This window comes from Mytilus californianus, unplaced genomic scaffold (assembly GCF_021869535.1).
Source record: "Mytilus californianus isolate M0D057914Y unplaced genomic scaffold, xbMytCali1.0.p SCAF_8, whole genome shotgun sequence".
Lineage (NCBI taxonomy): Eukaryota > Metazoa > Mollusca > Bivalvia > Mytilida > Mytilidae > Mytilus > Mytilus californianus.
In genome coordinates, this window is record NW_026262734.1 from 34,730,422 (window position 1) to 34,754,044 (window position 23,623).

Sequence of the window (23,623 nt, forward strand, 5' to 3'; positions counted from 1 at the left end):
GTTACTGACAACAAGTTACATTTTAATTCACAATGAAATAGTTTTTTTCATGATTAATCTACGCAAATTCGGGCAATTTCTTGACCCGTACTTTTCATAATGTTTTTGAAAAAAACATGGTAAAATCTGGGACATAATACATGTATACATGTTAGTAAAATAAATGGATTAATATCGGAGACTCTTGCTTTCCTGACGGATATACGTATCCGGGCTTTATACTATTACCCACAATTTTGTGACGTAGACCACAACTCATGTGTAGTTGCTGGAAGCCGCCATTGCGTGCGAAATAACATATTGCAGTCAAACTCATTTGTCATACAATCTTGTTAAATAGTATAAATATAAGGGTGAATGAATATTTTTATATAAGCTACATGTTGATTTATATTCCCTTATCCTATATGCATTGTAAACCGCTCAATAAGCTTGTAAAGTAATCCTCATTGGGATCCGGTGGTCAGGGCTATTCTGATTTGGTCCCATACCGGCATATGGAATCTCCAGCAACGTCAAACAATATTTAAAAATAATACCCTATGTCTCCTTTAATCAAGGGTTAAATTATATATATGTTATAAAAGGTACGAGACGAGATTTATAAATATGTTTATATACTAAAGGTATCAGGTCGTTCCGGCCCCAAGTCAAATTATCCTGCCGTAAGTCAAGTCGATCCATCCAAACCAAGTCGAACAGGCCCCATAATAAAATAATGAATAATGTATATTAACATCTGAGGATTTGGTGACCTACCTGAGATTCAGGGTGAATAGAATTGCACAAAGTATTGATGAAAAGGATTCAGCAAATCAAACAACATTTCTCAATTTAAGAAGTTTTAGAACTTTAAGGAAAAGCAAAGTTTGCATGCATCAGCTTGGGGATGGGCTTGTACAGTTGTGTATACCACTATTTGTTATTGCAGCAGTTGAAAGACTTGTTAAGATTACAGTCAATTAAAAAAAAAGCTATTTACTGCTGATTAATATTGATGGTACTAAATTCTGTTATATATGTTTTTACTACAGAGTTAAAAAAATCTACTAGCCCGACGCCTGGGACTAAACCGTTTCTGCCTCGGACAATCAAATCTTGTCATCAATATGCCCGACGGACTAGTAAAAAAAGTTCTTGGCGTTACCTAAATAGAAATAGAAAATCCTTTCCTCACTATTTTTATCTTACATTTGTCTTAGCCAATCAGATTCAGTTACTTCATCCAGGATTCCAAGAATTTGAACTGATTTTTTACATAATATAAAAATAGAAAGAATAACTGGGTGGACCGGTATCATATATTGATCACATTTCCCGTACTTTCAATATCGATTTCTCAGGACTTTCAATTAACGGTACTGGGTAATGATGCATTGATTGATATGACATGTTACTTAGTAAAAATGATTTAGCCTACCAGAAATACATATTGAAATAGAATTCTAATGATAAAGTTTAAAAAAAATTAAGAATAAGTTTTAAGTGAAAATTTGACAGAATCATGTTGTTGAAACCAGAACACGTGTGCGCATGCGTGAGATTAAATTTTGCATCCAATTCTTCAAAAAGGGTGAAATTTGAAAAAAAGGCAGGGCAGGAGTTTTGAGTAAAAAAAAGGCAGGATGAGCAACTTAGCAAAAATGAAAAGGCAAGATGACAATTTATGTAAAAAAAAGTCAGGATAAACTAATTTAAAAAAAGGCAGGACCGAATAGAGTGAAAAATAAAAAGGCAGGACAGAGATTACAACTAAAAAAAAAATGCAGGACAAAATTTTTCATCCTAACCCCCATAAAAATCAAATGGTAGCTCCCTAAATACATAGTAACACTAGAAACATATATGTCCCTGGTAACACAATAGTCTTGAAAACTTGTAATAAAAACATAATTAACATAATTGTTTTATAATGCATAATCATCCGTAAATTAGATATTTAAATATTTGTCAAAGGCACATATTTTTACCGTCCACCATTTATATTATAAAATTCATAAGCATTTATGCATTATAATTCATATATATATTTATCCCTCATAAATATTTTTCAAGTTTGGACTGGATCGACTTGGGACAGATCGACATGAAAGCATACTAAATATACTAACAAGTTCATCATGTTCATCAATTTGATAAAATTACTGTTTATAGTTCGTGAGTAAAAAATTTCATAAACAGTTGTTTGAACCTTCTTGTCATTGATCATGTTTATCTGTTCGAAAGATTGATAGTTTCTTCTTGAAAATGAACCAAACATCAAGATTTTAGGGCAAAGATAAATAAGTTCTGGCTTACAAGTTTTGAAAATTATCCTAAATTGTTGAAGTCAGACACTTGATCATTGTTGATGGGAAGCAGACGCTTCATCTGACTGGAAGCTTTTGGGGCATACCAATACTGAATTTGATGTCACTGCTTGCTTTTAACATGTAAATTACATAAAATTAGCCTACCTTCAAAGCGATCCTACTTTATAATCCTCACTTTAATAATCTTTTTGCTATTACAGAGTTCGCGAAAACTTATTTTGACCCGCCGGTCATGGGACCGACAAAGCATGATTATTTGTCAGTCCTACAAAATTTTAGCCAGTCCTACAAAATCTGTCAATTTTATCCTGAGAAAAAATTGATAACATATTTTATCGAAAAATAACTTTATTAATATTAGTTTTATTCTTCGCACCCACAGGCAAATTAACAATGAAGGACCAGTTCAGGTCTTCTGATTGTTCTTATTTAAAGTCATCTTCACTATCCATTTCATCATCTGAATCACTTTCTCGGCTGTTACAGTATTTGTTTGCTCCATTGTAGGGTTCAATCGCCGATTGTTTGCCAGGGATGGCTCTATGGACAAATTAAGTAGGCCACGTGTAGATCGCCGCTTTGGTTTGTTTATAATAAATCCGTAAACCAGTACCGGAAATTGGAAGCGGATACATCTGATAACCGATGTAAACACTTGTTGGAAACAGTTGCGGTACATCTAATAACCGATGTAAAAAAGTGCCGAAATATGCACTACAACGGCCGTTTTTACATCGGTCATCGGGACCGGCAATAGCCTTCAAAATACTGGTCCGAGTCTCATTTTGACCGACAGGACCGACAGGACCGACCATTTTCGTGAACTCTGCTATTAAATTCAGTTTGATTGTCTACATTCAAAATTTGATTGACAAGATTTAAAGTTTGACAAGTTTCATACTGTTATTTACTAAATTCAAACTTTTATTGACTAGATTTGAATGTCAGTTATATGCAGTCATGAGAAGATTTGGTATGTGCTTTGATATTCTCTTTTGAATACAGTTTGGACAAGCAGGCAGCAAAACTTTTATAGTTGTCAAGATATTTTCATCTCTTCTAGGTGAAGTTCTAGCATTAGGTTCAGCCTATTAAATGACAGTAGATAACATGTATCTGTCGAAATTGGTTTAGGTATTGTGAATAAAAGTGTGAAACTAAATAATGTGACGGAATGACAGTGCAAACCTAAAAGTCTCCCTCGGCTATACAGGTTGGGTACTAAAGAAGCAAACACTATATAACTGAAAACAATTGGGCAGTGAATTCCTGCCAAAAATTCCAGGCCCCCATTTTCAGTTCTTAGCCCCAGTCAAGATAAAAAAAAACAAAGAGAAGTCAGACGAGCTGCTAAACTATCATTCCCTTTGACAATGTAGATAAGGGAAAAGTAAAAACCATATACCAAAAAGAAATTGGGCAAGTGTTTCTACCCAATCTTAATTGATTTTCCTCTACCTATGAACCTAAATAGATATAGAAATAAAAGACAAAAAAAACGCAGAGGAGACCAATCCCCTCTGAGAATTAATTTTGTACATCTGTGTGTACTATAAGCCTAATAACGTTTTCCACGTCCAGAAGATTGTTGACGATGTCATTTCATGTTTCATCATCGTAGTATTCCAACAATAAAAGATTTTTGCACAAGTTCACACCTTAGTTTCCACATTCAGGGCCTAATCTAGGATTTTGGAGAGTGAGAAGTGACTTCTCCTTCCATGAGAGAGTAGGGAGAAGTGGTCTATTTCTTGGAGAAGTGAAATTCCTTTACTGTTTCCTTGGCATAGTGTTTTCGTGATTATCACTAAGGAAATTTGTTTATATATGCAATAAAAATATACTTGCAGATTTTTTCATATGATATTGTACAAAATGTATACATATTGAAAATTCTTAATAAAGAGTCAATTCGCCTGCAAGATTATGGCCTGCACATTTAACAACTACAGATGGACTTAATGTAAACTTGCTAGTACTATGTTGTCTTTTTTTCACAACATGTATACAACATTTTATAGCAAATGACTTGTACAGTACGGGTAGAGACTTATTATTATGGATGTCTTAATCCGTCTAGATGTCAGACTGGCCGGACAGTTGTCTCAGTGTAATTAACACCTGCTGTGATATTAACCTGTACAATACCCGAGTGGAAGGTCGTAAATCAATCTGTAGTTCTGTACCAGCTTGATTAGAATTAAATTTTACCTGTACAGATATTTTAGTATTTATGGAGGATAGATAATAAATGTAAAATATTGTTTTGTATTCAAAGAAAAAATTACAATAAAAATAAAAATTTAATATCATGAATATGGGATTAACTTTTTTTTAACTTGAAAATGAAAGAAAGACGATTTTTAACAATGTACTGTAAAAATGTGTTGCCAATTATAATAATTGTGTTTGTGCCAATAAACTATTTGTATTTGTAAACGGTAAATATTTCATTTTACTCAAAATTATAACAACCAGGACTGTTTTCAATCGAAGTTTTAATCAAAATGTTGAGACATCAATCCCGTAAATTATACGAGTTTTCGTTGATGGTTACAATATTTCCCCCTTTTAACATCCTGTTCCTTAAAGTTATTAATAGAAACACAATTTTAAGTATAAGGCCAACATATCATATTTATAAAGTATATAAACAAATTGAATATAGGCATTGTGAATAAACTGTTATTTTCCTTTCGATACCACGTTCCCCGTCGGAGCCTCTACGTCTATTCATACCTGTCAATCATTTCTCGCAAGTAAAACAATTTGGTCAGCCAGATCATCCGTGCTTTCTATTTTGACATATATTTCCCGTTAATCTCTTTGAAACAATTGTTTTTTTTTACAATATTTATAACGCAGTGATCATCTTTCGATTCCTAGTTTTTATATAAAAAAAACTTTTCATATGCACGTCAATATTCTATGACCCAGCATTATTTTAAATTTTGTTTGTTAATAAATTTACATATAATGGAAATAACAGATTTGTTGACACTCGTTGTATTATAACAAAGATATTGCCTTTCTATTTCCATGTTTGAAATTTTAATGCAAATCGTGTTTTTTATTAACATATTTTACGAATTGTGTCAATCAATACATGAAGATCAAAGTTTTACACTATTCATGATAAGCCGTCTTTACTTTTGCGTCGTATTTCTAGCCATTCTCTAAAGCTTGTGCAGTCAGTAAGATTTTGTAAATCGATGTCGACAGTTTAAATTGTATAATTCCCGAACTTTAAAGGAGGTGTCCGAATAAATTATTTAAATAGGAATCTGGGTGTTGACTAATAAATATAATAAATACAATAGTTAAAGAAGACTAAAGCTTGTTTTGTTTATAATTACAAGGATTAAATTTTCTATTCTGGTAAATCAATTATTAATGGATCTCGATCAAGAGCCTCAAAACTAACGCACAATACTGCCAATCATTACGTATCAAATTAAATCATGAATGGATTTTCACACGGTCGGTCAGTAAGGTCACCTGTGTTAACTCTTACGATATTTCCCGCCATAAGAAAATCACGTGCATTTGACAAAATTAATCCCAGCTATTTTTAGCATTCAACATTGTGTTGTGTGTGAAGTCAAGTTCAAAGTTCAACCACATGCTGTTGATCACTGATATGTGTATCATGGAATCGTCTTTTCACGGCAAATATTTTTTTAGATTGGTGTCAAAAATACAACATACAAGTCAACATGCATTGTGCGTAAATTAATATTATGCAATTAAGAGTCAATGCAGCACCATACAATTATTTAAATAGGAGTAATTGCATTTCTTTAGACTACAAATCATAGTAAATATTTAATTAACTGGTCATCAAACGATTGAATGCTTCTAGTTTTTCACAAATTCACAATTATAAAGAATCACCAAACTACTAGTATACAAGTATTGCTCTCTGTAATTATTTTTATTTCAGAACTGACCCAACGCAGACTGAAAATTAAATACAAATGTAGTGTTGTCAAACTAAAACGTATGCAGCAGCACTTTGCACATCATTCTGCTAATCAATGGGTTTACGTGGAAAATAAATCAGTAAAACAAAAATAACCTTCCAGAAATAAAAAAGAAAATATTTTAAAAACTGTATGCCAACAAATACGAAAAAGATACATAACAAAAAAAAACCAGGGAACATAGAAAATAATATTTTGAGGAATATAAACAGCATTTGAAATATAAAAAAAACATAATTAAAAAAATAGGCTATTTTTATTAAAACAAAGTTGTCTCCAGTACTTCACCTGTAAACATATTTTATGTCAAATACGATGTAGAACTAATCAATAAAGTGACTGAGAGGTTAAAATCACAGGTAACCTGATTCTGAAATCAGTGAAGCGTAATAATCTAGTAGCACGGATTGAGATGAAAGGACAATTATATTACCGTGCACACCTGGATCTGTTGATTAATGACCATACAACCTACCATAAAAAAGTCGGATTATTCATTTCCAACATGTCCCAATCCGTTATTTATAGTAATAAGTCTCTACCCGTACTGTACCTCACCCTTTCCGAATTAACCCTTATACCAATGACAAATTTCGATGAGGAGAGAAACTTCTGGAAATTCTGGTCACATTTAAAACAAAATAGAATCCATCAGCTTCTTTATAGGAAGTGACCAGGGAAAAATGTAAAAAAAACAGTGTAAAAACGTTTGAGTTGGTAGGGTTTTCAATGGGTTGGTTCGGCGAAGGGAAAACATACTATTTAGTGTGGCCTGAAGTGTAATTTTGCTGGTAATTTTGTCTAAGAAAATATATGAAATTCTTATAAAGTCATTAAAATGTTATTTTGAATTATGTTTCAGCAAATTCAAGATGTCGAGGTTTTTTATGGGATCTGATTCTGAATCAGATGATTCAGTAAGCGATACAGAGGTAGCACCACGAACCACTACCAAACCAGCAACGTAAGTATTAAGCTCTGTCTTGTTAAAATCATCAATATTATTGATAGATTTATGCAACAGTTTTAACCTAGTTATATATGTTTTTATACGACCGCAAAAAAATTTTTGTGGTCGTATATTGGTATGACGTTGGCGTCGTCGTCGTCATCGTCGTCGTCGTCCGGCGTCGTCGTCGTCGTCGTCCAGCGTCGTCTGGCGTCGTCCGAAGACACATTGGTTTTCGCACTCTAACTTTAGTTTAAGTGAATGGATCTTTATGAAATTTTACCACAAGGTTCAATACCACAAAAGGAAGGTTGGGATTGATTTTGGGGGTTATGGTAATAACAGTAAAGGAATTAGGGGCCAAAAAGGGGCCAAAAATAAGCATTTTTGTAACTTCCAGACATAACTTGTGTGTAAGTGTATGGATCTCTCTGACATTGTACCACAAGGTTCCATATCACTAAAGGAATGCTGGGATTGATTTTGGGGGTAATTGCCTCCAAATTTTAGGAATTAGGGGCCAAAAAAGGGGCAAAAAACAAGCATTTTTCTAGTTTCATGACAATAACTTGTGTATAAGTGTATGGATCTTTCTGAAATTGTACTACAAGGTTCCATATCACAAAGGGAAAGCTGGGTTTGAGTTTGGGGGTAATTGCTCTAAACGTTTAGGAATTTGGGGCCAAAAAGGGGCCAAAAAACACATTTTTTTCTAGTTTCCAGACAATAACTTGTGTTCAAGTGTATGGATCTCTCTGAAATTGTACTGCAAGGTACCATACCACAAAGGGAAGGCTGGGATTGAGTTTGGGGGTGATGAATCATAATGGGGGTTCAAAAAATTTTGGGGGGGATTTATTTTTTTTTCCTTTTTTTTCTTTTTTTCCTTTTTTGTTTCTTTCAAAATTTTCCATTTTAAGTTGGTTATTTCTGATTTATATTTAAAATCAAATAATAATGATATGGTAGGAGATACACACCAAACAGGATGTGTAAATTATTATATAATAAGTATTGTGCAATAGCAAGAAATTTTCAATTGCACAGTATTGCACAATAGCAAGAAATCTTCAATTGCACAGTATTGCGCAATAGCAAGAAATCTTCAATTGCACAGTATTGCGCAATAGCAAGAAATATCCAATAGCACAATATTGCGCAATAGCAAGAAATTGTCAATTGTACAGTATTGCGCAATAGCAAGAAATATTTAATAGCACAGGATTGTGCAAAAGAAGATACTTCCTATAAATTGCTTATTTCTTGACCAATTTCAATGGGGTTTTATTCTTGATTTCATGGGGTTCTTTAATATGCTGAATCTAACCGTGTATTTAGTTTTTGGATTTTGGGCCCCGTTTTTAAATTGGTCCACATTGAGGTCCAAAGGGTCCAAAATTAAACTTTGTTTGATTTCATCAAAAATTGAATTATTGGGGTTCTTTGATATGCCGAATCTAACTGTGTATTTAGATTCTTAAATTTTGGTTCTGTTTTCAAATTGGTCTACATTAAGGTCCAAAGGGTCCAAAACTAAACTTAGTTTGATTTTAACAAAAATTGAATTCTTAGGGTTCTTTGATATGCTGAATCTAAACATGTATTTAGATTTTTGATTATGGGCCCAGTTTTCAAGTTGGTCCAAATCGGGGTCCAAAATTAAACTTTGTTTGATTTCAACAAAAATTGAATATATGGGGTTCTTTGATATGCTGAATCTAACCATGTATTTAGATTTTTGATTTTTGGGCCCCGTTATCAACTTTGTCCACATTGAGGTCAAAAGGGTCCAAAATAAACTTTGTTTGATTTCATCAAAAATTGAATTATTGGGGTTCTTTGATATGCCGAATCTAACTGTGTATTTAGATTCTTAATTTTTGGTTCCGTTTTCAAATTGGTCTACATTAAGGTCCAAAGGGTCCAAAATTAAACTTAGTTTGATTTTAACAAAAATTGAATTCTTAGGGTTCTTTGATATGCTGAATCTAAACATGTATTTAGATTTTTGATTATGGGCCCAGTTTTCAAGTTGGTCCAAATCGGGGTCCAAAATTAAACTTTGTTTGATTTCAACAAAAATTGAATATATGGGGTTCTTTGATATGCTGAATCTAACCATGTATTTAGATTTTTGATTTTTGGGCCCCGTTATCAACTTTGTCCACATTGAGGTCAAAAGGGTCCAAAATTAAACTTTGTTTGATTTCATCAAAAATTGAATTATTGGGGTTCTTTGATATGCCGAATCTAACCGTTTATTTAGATTCTTAATTTTTGGTTCCGTTTTCAAATTGGTCTACATTAAGGTCCAAAGGGTCCAAAATTAAACTTAGTTTGATTTTAACAAAAATTGAATTCTTAGGGTTCTTTGATATGCTGAATCTAAACATGTATTTAGATTTTTGATTATGGGCCCAGTTTTCAAGTTGGTCCAAATCGGGGTCCAAAATTAAACTTTGTTTGATTTCAACAAAAATTGAATATATGGGGTTCTTTGATATGCTGAATCTAACCATGTATTTAGATTTTTGATTTTTGGGCCCCGTTATCAACTTTGTCCACATTGAGGTCTAAAGGGTCCAAAATTAAACTTTGTTTGATTTCATCAAAAATTGAATTATTGGGGTTCTTTGATATGCCGAATCTAACCGTGTATTTAGATTCTTAATTTTTGGTTCCGTTTTCAAATTGGTCTACATTAAGGTCCAAAGGGTCCAAAATTAAACTTAGTTTGATTTTAACAAAAATTGAATTCTTAGGGTTCTTTGATATGCTGAATCTAAACATGTATTTAGATTTTTGATTATGGGCCCAGTTTTCAAGTTGGTCCAAATCGGGGTCCAAAATTAAACTTTGTTTGATTTCAACAAAAATTGAATATATGGGGTTCTTTGATATGCTGAATCTAACCATGTATTTAGATTTTTGATTTTTGGGCCCCGTTATCAACTTTGTCCACATTGAGGTCAAAAGGGTCCAAAATTAAACTTTGTTTGATTTCATCAAAAATTGAATTCTTGGGGTTCTTTGATATGCTGAATCTAACCATGTATTTAGATTTTGGATATTGGACCATAATAGGTGAATGTCCAATTTAAAATTTTTAAGTTCTTAGACCACATTCAATCTGTGTTAGAAACCTATGCTGTGTCAAATATTTAATCACAATCCAAATCCAAAGCTGTATCAAGCTTGAATGTTGTGTCCATACTTCCCCCAACTGTTCAGGGTTCGACCTCTGCGGTCGTATCAAGCTGCGCCCTGTGGAGCATTTTATTTTATATTAGAATTATGACACTAGAAAGATTTTTAGTGGATTTAGATTGTCAAATTTTACTTCCTCAATATGATATAAAAAATTGTAAAAATGAAAACACATTTAATAGCATGAATAGATAGATGCTATTTCTGACTTGGTAAAGGTAGAAATTTTGATAAAGAATTCTGCAATCGATAGATGTAGTAAGTGTCAAAGTTAATTAATTTTGATACAAAAAAGTATTATCAATTGACATGATTATAAGTCAGGTGATCAAAAGGAAATTTTATGATTTTCTTATTAGAAGTTAACTCACAAGGAGCAAAATCAATGAATGCATGCACAGTCAACAGTTCCCAGGTAAATTTAAGATAACATTTATTTTTGAAGGGGATACCAGTTCAGTGATGAAGAAGAAGAAACAAAACGTGAAGTTAGAAGTGCTAAAGATAAAAGGTGAGATATAAAGGATATAACTTCAACTAAATTATTTTATAAAAAGCTTTTGCAAACTTTTTAATTCAAAAAATTATTTGTTTCAATCTTTGACTTCAATTGGAAATATACAACCATCCACCATTCATTTATTTTATGTCTCTCATTCTTGATACAATCTATTGTTGAACAGCCCTAAGTAATATTTAATAAAAGTATGTCTTTTATCATAAGTAATTTTGTATAATAATGTTAATTACATCAATTTCTTAAATAGAATAAAAGAACAAATTTTCAATAATAACAGAAGACTGATTTGTCCTAATGTATCAAATTTGATAATTTTCTTACAGATTTGAAGAATTAAAGAATATTATGAAAAACATGAATAACCATAAAAAGATTAAAGATATGGCCAATGTTCTTCAGGGTAAGTCAGTACAAGATGAACATCAATATAAGTTGTTTGAACATAACACCAGTAATGTAATGTCATAAACTTGGACATACATGTAGATGTCATCATTTTTAATTGCCGTATTTCCTTGGTAACTGCCATAAGTGAAAATTGCTCTTATAAGGCAATTACTAAATATGAAAAAAATTTGAAAATTTCCAGCTCATCACGTAAATTTATTATTTATTTTGCAAAAGGAATTATATGAGGCTTAAATTTATAAGGGGAGTTGAATTGAGGGACTTGTTTTTTATTCTTTGACTGTTGTTTCCAATTTATTTGAAAGAAGAAAATTTTTTAAAGTTATATGAATAATGTATATGTTATAGTATCAATATTTAAATTTATAATAATATAAATATTATCCTGATCTTTGCTGAATTGAAATAAAGGATAAAGTCAAAATGATATCACATTGTTATTAAATTGTATGTCAATTGACAAACAGAGACCACTATTTTCAGAGTAAAGTTTCAATATTTTACTTCCATTAGTACAAATACAGTCTGTCATTATGGGGCTTACAAATTCATTGTTTGGATCATTGATTCTTTCTTCATCACTTTGATCATTCTTTCTTTGTGGATTTAACATATTTTTTTGCATGTATCATATATATCAATCAAATTCTTTGAACAGATATATGCTGGTCCGGGTACACAGTTATCGTCCTTTGATTTTCGTTGTCCACGAATATAGTCCCTAGTGTGGACAGTGTGTTACTTGTCGATTTTTTTTATACCCCTTCCGAATTTATTTCTCCATGTTTTATGACTCAAATAGTAAGTAGGGGGGTGAAATGACACTGTAAAAAAATTTGGGTCATGAATTTTAAAGTAAAGTAGTGATTTGGTCCAGCTGAAAAATGTTAAAAATTAGCACATCGGAAGCTGTCAAAAGATTTGAAGACCCCCTTAGCATGAAATTGTCCATATTTTGAGTTAGAGCCGATGAAGTTTTCTATAATTTTGATATAATTTGTCCCAAAAGTAGTACAACACACTGTAAAAATATTATTGAGAAAGCGCAGGTGGGATTTTTTTAATTTCCATTTATTGTCTAAAAGAAATGCACTACGAAATAACTGTGTACTCGGACCTAAGAGGTGAAATCAGGAAATATAGAATCTGTACTTTGGCAACTTCCCTGAATGATTTGATGGTGTCAATTTATCAAATAGCATAAAACTAAAGGATTTAAACTTTTATTTGATAGAATTTCTGCAAAAATGACCAATTTTGGCATTTTATGGTCAAAATAAGCATTTCATAGCTTTTTCAATTTTGATGCATAAGTGGCATTCTGACTTTCTATCTGACAGGTTTTTATGTGTCAATATTTGTGTTTCTATGTTTCAATCCAGTTGTATTACTCATTTGTGAACTCTGAATCTACAGAAAAGAAGATTATCTCAGACAATATGCGCAAAATGTGTTGTATATATGATCCTCGTCTAACGCCCTGTTTGGATCAAGTTAAATGTGAGGAGCCTGGAACATAAAAGTTGAAGTCCATTATAAAGACCTCACTAAATTTGTATAAAAAGCACTTAACAATGTCTTTTGTACCTGTTTTATGTCACATAATACCTTTCTTTTCTTCTGTAGGATAGCAAGTGGTTCAAATATAAGCCTGTTGAGACTAAAATTGCATGCATGTTTTTCACTAAAAAGTGAAAAATCTTTGTATCAGACCATACTGTCTGCAAAAAAAGTTGAATGCAAGAGTCTTTTTGTGCTCAGATTTATTGTATCATGTCACCTGAGTATAGAAATGATAGAAAAGACACAAAATTTTATTTCATATAGCTTCAATATGCATTTTTAAATGTAAATATGTGATACGGCCTAAATTGACCCTAAATTATTTTCAGTCTTACTTGGCCTAAGACCCTTTTAAGCTAATGTGATATGTTATTTGTAAGTTTTCTTTCCATTTAAAGTACATTAAATACATATGTAAGGATTATTTATAACCAAAAAGCTTTACAAATTTAAAATTGCTGGAAAATATTACATCTTCATGTAAGGCCCCCCTTCATTGGAAAACCTCCATTTTTAGCCACAGGCTCATATAAATTTGACTTTTTAATAATTATGATAAGTCTGATGAATCAAATGAGTACTCTATTGCTTTTAATACATAATATATTATATATTAAGGCATTTCAAAAGTATTTTTTTGCAATATTTTAATTTTTTAAGCCTCAATTGTTGATAGTTGAAAATTTTCAATTTTAACGTCTAAATTTAACACTCAAAGTTCAATATAGAATTAGTCATATTGTCTATAATATATATCCTATTGCCATGAAACTTTGTAAGCAGTCTTATAATTTAATAAGCTTTAGTCATACCAAGTTTCATTAAGATTGGTCAACTTTTTCTACCCTATTAGGTCCGGGTACACAGTTATCGTCCTTTGATTTTCGTTGTCCACGAATATAGTCCCTAGTGTGGACAGTGTGTTACTTGTCGATTTTTTTTATACCCCTTCCGAATTTATTTCTCCATGTTTTATGACTCAAATAGTAAGTAGGGGGGTGAAATGACACTGTAAAAAAATTTGGGTCATGAATTTTAAAGTAAAGTAGTGATTTGGTCCAGCTGAAAAATGTTAAAAATTAGCACATCGGAAGCTGTCAAAAGATTTGAAGACCCCCTTAGCATGAAATTGTCCATATTTTGAGTTAGAGCCGATGAAGTTTTCTATAATTTTGATATAATTTGTCCCAAAAGTAGTACAACACACTGTAAAAATATTATTGAGAAAGCGCAGGTGGGATTTTTTTAATTTCCATTTATTGTCTAAAAGAAATGCACTACGAAATAACTGTGTACTCGGACCTGCTGTCTGATTGACAATACCAATTTTATGAGCTAATAAACTGATTGGCGAATTCAAAATGCCATAATAGACAGGCAGCTTGATCCAAAATAATTGGACCGTTCAAAAGTTGTCATAAAATTTCTCCTTTTACACTAATTATAAAGATGAAAAATGTTAAAAGTTAAAGAAAACTTCCATATTAGAAATCTGAATATATTTAATCTTTAAAATTATGATTTTACTTGTACAAACAATTCTTGTAATTTTAAACATACTTAAAAAAAGGTGTTTATTGCATTCAATTTATAGCGGAAAGAATAGCAGGAATTTTGCTTCATTGTATTTTCAAATCATATATCTCCTTCCAGATTTTGAAGATTTGGCGAAGGCTTATGTCAAAACTAAAAAGGTGATAGAACAGACAGGAATACCCAGATTTTATATTAAATGTCTGGTCGAGTTAGAAGATTTTATCTGTGAGGTAAGGAATCAGAAGATCATGAACATTTCAATTATACTTGGCTGTTAAATGTAAATCAACAAAAAACCTGAAAGTTTTAGAAATGAAAAATAAATTTCATCTCATAAATTCAAAATATAAAATGAGGATAATTGGTATGATTGGTAATGAGACAACTATCCAACAGAGTCCTGGTGACGTGGATTTATTAAAGCAACTATATGTCAGTGTACAGCCTTCAACTCATGCTGTATTGTGAGCTATACAAAAAGGTCCCCACATAATAAAATGTAAAACAATTCAAATGAAAACAGGCCAACAGCCATATTTACGACAAAACAATAAACCAAATACAAATATGATAGACAGCAACCCAACTGCTTCATTGATATGCATATAGAACCTTGATAGTCAATTTCAAAAATAAAAGCAATTATCTTCCTGGTTTCCTTTATTCTCTTACTAGCTCTCATTGAATGGAGACCAGTGTATATTTTTGTAACAGACATATTGGATATGTTGGTAAGCCATGCTTTATCCAGTACAAAATATTTTTTTTATTATCTACTACATTTTGTTACAAATAATTCCAATATTTTAGGTAAGAATTAAGTTCAAGCTGTAAGTTTCTAGTGCAATTTTTTTTTTACAGATGTGGGAAGATAGAGAAGGGAGAAAACAGATGAGTAAACCTAATAGTAAAGGTCTGACTACACTTAGACAGAAACTAAGAAAATATATGAGGGACTTTGAAGATGATATTAAAGCATATAGAGAGGTAATGGTTGTTCATGAAAACGTTCTTTGGAAAGAGGGGAATTGAAGGCACTGGTATTCAGATTTTTTGTGTTTTTTTTTAGATAATTAAAAATGGAATAAATTGTTGTATACCCCAAAAAAGTCTTCATATATTTATTTGGATTCAATGTGTAAAAAAACAACATATATATTCAAGGAAAATTTTGAATTTATCAATGGAGTAATCTATTTTCTTTGCTTTTTTGGAAATAGTACTCACCAACCATTTTAGTTCCTACTTAAGAGAGTTCAAATACAACAATAAAATTGTCATATAACTATATTTATTTAATTTCAGAATCCTGATGCTGAGGAGGAAGAATTACAAGGTAAGATCACCACTCTTTAATCAATTTGTTTTGAAAAGCATATTTGAAAACACAAATTTATACATGTATGTGCACAAGCACAGTTGCTCTTTTCAGTACATGTAAATGCAAAAAAGCACACACACATAAACCTATAGTTTTAAACTTTTTTTTTTTTAAAGAAAATTTTATGATTGATAAACAAAAGACCAGATGACAAATACATTAATGATTCTAATTGAATTTTAGATATTCAAACTTAACATTGATGTTAAAACAATCTTGAATCAATGATTGCACAATCTGTTCAAGCCTTCTGAAATTTTAATAATTTTTGATGAATTTTTATATTTTTTTGTACAGCTGAATCAGAAGACGAAGAAGATATAGAAGTAGTTCCTTCTATCAAACCTAAAGCAGCTGACGGCTTTCTCAAACCAATCGTAAGTTGTTCCTTCTATCAAACCTGAAGCAGCTGACGGCGTTCTCAAACCAATTGTAAGTTGTTCCTCCTATCAAACCTAAAGCAGCTGACGGCTTTCTCAAACCAATCGTAAGTTGTTCCTTCTATCAAACCTAAAGCAGCTGACGGCTTTCTCAAACCAATCGTAAGTTGTTCCTTCTATCAAACCTAAAGCAGCTGACGGCTTTCTCAAACCAATCGTAAGTTGTTCCTTCTATCAAACCTAAAGCAGCTGACGGCTTTCTCAAACCAATCGTAAGTTGTTCCTTCTATCAAACCTAAAGCAGCTGACGGCTTTCTCAAACCAATCTTAAGTTGTTCCTTCTATCAAACCTAAAGCTGCTGACGGCTTTCTCAAACCAATCGTTAGTTGTTCCTTCTATCAAACCTAAAGCTGCTGACGGCTTTCTCAAACCAATCGTTAGTTGTTCCTTCTATCAAACCTAAAGCAGCTGACGGCTTTCTCATACCAATTGTAAGTTGTTCCTTCCATGAAAATTAAGTTACCAATGTCTTTCTTAATCTTATGTATATTTGAATACATGAAATGCATTTTTTCTCAATGAAAAATGAACACCAATTTAAATTAAAAAAAAAAGTTATTTAATTTTTGTCGTTGTTGAAGAAGTGCAGTTTCAGTGCCTCTTTCTGGAAATAATTATTAAGTCAAACTTCAATATAAAAAATATACTACACATTTGGAGATTTCCATTCTAGTCAAAATCATCAGATATAAAAATTTTATAGAATAAGGTGTAAAAAATCATTGTACATTCTAGAATTGAAATATTGAAAGAATTTGCATAAATATTGAGAAATTCAATATATCTTTTGCAATAGAAAACACATTTTCTAGTAAGATTATGGAATTGAAAATTAACCCCAAAAAATATTGAATATGAAATCTAAAAAAAATGTCTGACTAGCTACAAAATTGGCTGGATCACAGCTATAACAAAGCTTTGATTTCAAATGTCATTGGATCAACCAGTATGAAATAAATGTTTTCCATAGTTTAATAGTCCCAGAGCATGAAGTTGTGTATTGAACATTTACTGTTTGATTTTCCTAATGTAAACACAAAAAATTGTATTTCCTTGTAGGATAAAGCTGCTGCTGAAGCAGATGATGATGATGATGATGATAGTTTATGGGGGTCTGATCATGAATCCTCATCCAGCAGTGACGATGAATTACCATCAGTTGGTGGTCTTAGACAGTATACCGCAGCTATGTTCTTGAAAAAGTAAGTACTTTTTTTAATATATTCTGATTTTAAGGATGGTTCTATAATAGTACAATTAGATCTACAATGTGACACTGAATGTGTATAATAAGACGCTTTGTAGGTACAGTCAAACCTGTATTAAGCAGTCACACTTGGGAAGTATCAAAAGTGACCACTCAAGAGAGGTGACCTTTTAATCATGGTTCCAAAAAATTCGATTCCAACATCACCTGTGTCTTCCAGATCAATATTATAATCAGTAGCTAGTTTTGTGTATTGTATATTTCAGAGTATTAAATTATATCCATGCTCTAAAAGGGTGGCTATATTACAATCACCCTGTCTGTCCATTCATCCAACACATACTTTAGTCACACTTTTCTTAGAAAGTACTAAACAAAAAGACTTCATATTAGGTCAGCAGGTCAACAGTGATCAGTTGTAATGTGCAGGGCTCACACTACTTCAGAATCATTGGGAGAAGTGACTTCTCTTTTTGAGTAGGGAGAAGTGGTGAGATTTGAAAGAGAAGTGCTCCTTCGCGCGCTGCTCTACAATGTTTTGATTTTACTATAGTATAAAGGGCCTTATGTAAATAATGTTCTTATTATATTGTTCAATTCATATCTGAGTATACAATTAAATTAACAGTTCAAATTCAAAGTTGTTTAGGTTCTTGTGAGAAAACTGTTACTACCAACTAAATATCTAGCACTAAAAAGATTTTTTTTTTATGTCAAAAAGGTAAAGAAGTTATAAAATATGAATTACAATTCAATCAAAAACTTGTTTATCATGTTTATAAAATTCAGTGTTTCTCATCAAAAGATATACAAAGTTAAGCTAGCCATAATATATTGATATTAGTGGTTAAGCAACTTTGATCAATATTTTGAAACAATCCATATAAATTATATGGAACTATATACATTAATCAATTAGATCCAACCAAAAGTCTGTTAATGCGTGTGGAATGCGTAATTTTTCCTTTTGGGATCAATATTCTTCAGTCAGCTGTTCCATTCATGCGTCCGTAGTTATTATTGTAAAAATACGGATTTCCGTCATAGCTGGTCCGGTTCCGATCCGTAGTTAGATAACGGTTAATGGCGGACGAAGAAAATTTACAAAAATAAACGATGTTTGACAAGCTATTTGGAAAGGAATATGACTTTTTTAATGCAATAAATGGATTAAACATTTACTGGAGGCAACTTTTATCACTTTCAAATGAAGTAACAAACTTTTTTGGCTGCCGAAAGTTAGATTGATGTACGCTCTCTGAGTAACAAGTACCGGAAGTGCATGCAGTGATAAAAAGTTGTCTTTTTATTAAATAACCTACTACACACTGTAAATTCAATGCTTAAACCTCGTTTCTTAAGAAAATGAATCGTTTATGTCTGAATTTCTTTAATAATCAATAAAAATTGATGTTTTATCAACTTGGTAAAAATTGAAAATGTCCGATGACGAAAGCGACTGAAAGCGAGTATCGTCAACAACAGGGCGACATGTTTTCGCTTTTGAGGGTCGGGCAAAGCGAAGTGACGGACGGGAAAGCGACTTCTTCGCCCTAGTCGCCTGGTAGCGTGAGCCCTGAACGTGTGTGCGCTTTCGGATCTGTCTGACACATACTTCCTGTTTTCCAATACTTTGAATTATGTGTGGGGGTAAGCTTATTTATTGAAAATTGATGTAAGCTAATAAAATATGTAAACACATTTGTCTTCAAGCAATAAACATCATGAGGCAATAATCAAAAAGAATGAATGAAATTAGTCTTTAAATTAAATATGTAAAGGCATCACTTTGAATTTTGTCAGGTAAAATAATTTTATAGATTCTCTTCCCTGTTTATAGCTGCAGGCTACCAGTACAGAAATCATGTTGCATTAAAGGAGGATAATATTCACAGAGAGAATACATTCTTCCAATATACAAAAAGTACAGAAAGTTGAAACTCTTTAAAGATCTGTTAATGCTTGCCTTAAATCAGTCAAGGGTCTAACTTAAATAAGTTATTAGAGAAAAATAACATACATGTGTTATGTGTTATTACAGATACTTTCATGAGTTGTCTGCTCTTTATTTCTTAATCTGTAGTAACATATGTTTGTTATTAGTTAATAAATCAAAATATATTTTTATTTTTAGTGGGCTCTTGGGATTTCTTGAAACTTTGCTCAGAAACTTAATGCATAACCTTGATAATTAATTTTCCAATTCAATTAATACATTTTTGATCAACCGTGGTAAAACAATGAGACAAGGCTTTTAAGGGATACACCTAAGCTGTAATAACAAGGCTTAGTTATTACAGGCATGTAAATTATAAAATGAGACACTTGGGAATTACTGGGAAGCTTGCTCAGAACCTCAATACATGCTCTGATCATTATTTCTTACACTGAATTAAAATACCTTATGATATATGTCTGAGAAATGGCTTTGAAGAGATGTAGAAAAGCTGTTATAACACCCTTTAGTTATTACAGGCATATATTTTCTGTAATAACACAGGTGTACTATTCATGATTGGCAAATTATAAACTGTTATATCTTTCTAAAGTTTAGTATACATAAAGACAATAATAATACCAGTAGAACTTGTATACAATTTAACAAAGTAAAGGATGTATATTGCCTCTTTGAAACATGTAACATACATATGTTATCCCAGTTTTTTTATATTTTAGCCCACAATAACGACATGTATGTTATTTTTCTCTAATAACTTATTTAAGTTAGACCCTTGACTGTAAATTTTGAACTTAATTTTGACTACGGTAGTATTTGAAGGAAAGACTGGTAATTTGAGATTGAAACCTTGTCCATTTTAAGAAAAGTCCCAACATTATCAAGCCTAGTCAAATTTAAAATAAAATTGTTTGATAATCAAGAAAGAAATTTACTATGGCTTTATTTATGAAATTATGCTTTATAGAACTGGGGAAGAAGCAAGTAAAGAAGCAGAGGCAAAGAGAATAAGAAAAGAAGAAAAAGCACAAAAGAAAAAAGATTCAAAGAAGGATGAAGGAGAATGGACAGATGTTGTTAAAGGAGCTCCTCATGTTATTGTAAGTTTAATGGATTCTGTACCAAAATTATGTTATGTCAGTTTTGCTTTACATACATTTTTTTCTTTCCTATTTTTAGTGACCACAAGAGCCTGTGTGTTCTATTGCCATTACTTTGTGTCTGTCATTTGTCCATTGTTTAACGTTTAACAAACTCTTCTACTGAAACCTCTTATCCAGTTTAAACTTTAATTTATTACGATCATTCTTGTGATGTGTAGTATCAATATTATATCAATTGATGCAGCTGACTAAGGGCTATTCCAGAAAAAAATATATGGGAAGGAGGGGTTGGACAGCACTTTTAATTATTTTTGTATGGTTGGGGCAGGTCACTAAGTTCAAATTGTGTGGTTATGAATGCAAGGTTAAATGCAAGTGTATGGGTGATAAAACCAATAATAAGTACCTTCCATCCCCCAGATTTTTTTTCTGGAATAGCGCTTACCAACAAGGCCTCTATAACTTTTAAATGTAAGTTAACAAAAAAAAATCTGTTTTTTCCTGGAAGGAACCAGTTGCTTTCAAACTGGAATGAAATTAGTTTTATCCTTGAAGAGACATGGTTGTTGCCAAACACCATTAAATATTTCTTGTTACCATTACTAAAAAAAGAATTATAGGATCAGTATTAGAATGGATTCTGAGGGGTTTTAGCTGAAAAGGGCTATTCTTACACATTCACATGCTGGCCAAGAGGCCAAATAAATGATACAGGCTTTTTATTGCCAGTGACAGACAGTCAGGGGTGCTACTTAAACAAGTGATTTCATCATCACTTATTTCAGTGATTTGATAAATTCAGTTATCACCTATTTAAGTGATTTTAGTGTTTTCTTTGATCTTCAAATGCCAATTTCATTGATTTTCCATATTTTCACAATCTTTTCTATAATTTTCCTACATAAATCAATTATCCCTTTTTCTTTGTATATTAATTTCACCAGTGCGCTTGGGCAGTAAGTTAGTGCGCTAAAGCTTTTAAAAGTACCCTTGGGAATTTTTCTGTAATCAAAAATTCATTAACTACTCTTACTATCAGACAAAGATCAACAATATTAGGTAACCTGATTGGTTTTCTTTAGAGTGAGAATGATCTACTTCAAGGTTATGACCTGATCTACAAACTATTCCAGTTTTTGCATATTTTAGAAAAACTGTAAAAGTGTCAGGCTTATCAAGCAAAAGACAATTTCTGCATATACATAGTTGTTTTTTCAATGGAATTGTTGTCTTTTTACCAATAAAAAAATCAAGCTTGTGGGAAAAATATCAAGAAAATGTTATAAACACTTATTAAAGTGATTACATTTTAACTTCTAAAATTACTTGTTTCAGTGATTTTAAAAAGTCTGTGTGAAAACTTTTAATATTTCACAGCCAAAATCACTCGAGGGAGTGATTCTGAAATCACTTGTTTAAGTAGTACCCCTGACTGACAGAAACTAAAACCTTGTGTGAAAATCATTTGAAAATTAGGATGAGATTCTGTATATAATTTTAATGTCTATCTGGTTTAAAAAAAATATACTTCGGATAACTATACACCTTTTCACTATTTATTCCTATCCTGATAAGTTTTAAAATTACACAACTTTTCAAACCAGTTGAAGCTATCTGGGGCCTTGTTTAAACAATGTATTGTGTATAAAATTTTTCATAGAGGCAAGTTTAAACCATCGAAACACTTCAAACAAAGCCTTTTCAATGACTTTAATTTGTCTTTTGAAAATTGCTTCTTAAATTATCAAAATTTTATAATGTCCACTTTCCTAACTTTTTCCTCACTCAGCTCATTGCTGATGACCTTTGTTTTGCACTGTTTTTCTGGATTGGACTAAATAGTGATAAGGTGTACAGATAATACTGAGAAATTCATTATGGACATTATCACCTGCATGCTACAAATCCTTAGGTCATGTAGGTAGGCTAACTGGAAAACATGAAGGAAAATATAGATCGTGGACAAAGATATTCCAAAATTCGTGCATGCATTTATTATTGCCATTGTTGAACATTCCAGACAAGAATGTAAAAATTAATTATTGTGATTTCAGAAAATGCTGCACACAAAAAATGCTATTCAATTATAAATGCAAGGTTTTATTTTTGCGAAACCTATCCCATCACAATTTTCGCAATAATAAAAACAATGAAAAAAATTCTGAATTAACTGTATAATATATGAAATTTTATGTTTTAAACAGGAGAAAACTGTTATGTTTGCCAAGGATACTGAAGTTAACCATGAGGCTGTTATGAAGAAATTAACAGAGATTATTTCAGCCAGAGGAAAAAAATCCACCGATAGAAATGAACAGATTGAATTGTTACATGAACTAGCCACTATAGCAAACACAAATAATTTAGGTCCAGCTGTACAAGTGAAAATCATGTTTAACATTGTAGCTGCTATATACGATTACAACCCCAACATAGCTACATGTATGAGATCTGAAATGTGGGAGAAGTAAGTCAGCTATTCATATTTATTACACATGTAAATGGTTTGTTTTAAATGCATGGGAGATGGGAGGCCCTTATTTTAGACCCTAAACACCCATACTATAATATATAATTTTAATTATAATTCTTAAAAAATTATAAAGAAAATGCAGTTTTATTAATCTGAGTTCCTACCATCCCCCCTTGCATTTAAATATGAAACAGCCCTAACATATTAATTATTTTCAAACCCGGCTTTGTCATGATTTAGCCAGTGCAAGCTAAAATGGTGCATCAATCAATCAAACACTGTGTATTTTATTTCAGAATGCTTAAAAACATGGTTTCATTAAGTCTTAGGATATGCTAGAACATGTTTTACAACAATTAATCTTACTTTTGAAAATAATAAGAATCTATTAAAAAACCACCTAAAATTTTGCAGCTGGAATTTTGTAGCAGCCTGGTTCATTGACAGATAGCATGATTCATTAAAGAATTCATCTAATTTGAATCTGTTTCTGTTACAGCTCCCTGAACCGTTAATAAACATATTTTTTCTAGTTTTAAGATATAATTTTGATGCAGACCTGAAAAAAACAAGTTTAGAATTA

The 23,623-nt window shown here is 31.6% G+C and overlaps 1 protein-coding gene across 4 annotated transcripts in view; it reads left to right on the top strand.

The window, feature by feature from the left end:
• Nucleotides 1–242: 242 nt before the first annotated feature.
• Nucleotides 243–23,623, top strand: part of LOC127711904 (eukaryotic translation initiation factor 3 subunit C-like) — a 43,027-nt gene continuing 19,646 nt past the window's right edge. For all 4 annotated transcript variants that reach the window (XR_007986908.1, XR_007986909.1, XM_052218058.1 and 1 more), the window contains exons 1-11: nucleotides 243–353; nucleotides 7,158–7,259; nucleotides 10,897–10,962; nucleotides 11,295–11,371; nucleotides 14,596–14,708; nucleotides 15,340–15,465; nucleotides 15,784–15,814; nucleotides 16,157–16,236; nucleotides 17,360–17,502; nucleotides 20,432–20,564; nucleotides 22,772–23,034. Coding sequence is in view for 2 of the 4 variants with exons in the window: in XM_052218058.1 (XP_052074018.1) it covers nucleotides 7,168–7,259; nucleotides 10,897–10,962; nucleotides 11,295–11,371; nucleotides 14,596–14,708; nucleotides 15,340–15,465; nucleotides 15,784–15,814; nucleotides 16,157–16,236; nucleotides 17,360–17,502; nucleotides 20,432–20,564; nucleotides 22,772–23,034 (1,124 nt within the window). In the remaining 2 variants the exon portion in view is untranslated. The remainder of the gene's footprint in view (nucleotides 354–7,157; nucleotides 7,260–10,896; nucleotides 10,963–11,294; nucleotides 11,372–14,595; nucleotides 14,709–15,339; nucleotides 15,466–15,783; nucleotides 15,815–16,156; nucleotides 16,237–17,359; nucleotides 17,503–20,431; nucleotides 20,565–22,771; nucleotides 23,035–23,623) is intronic.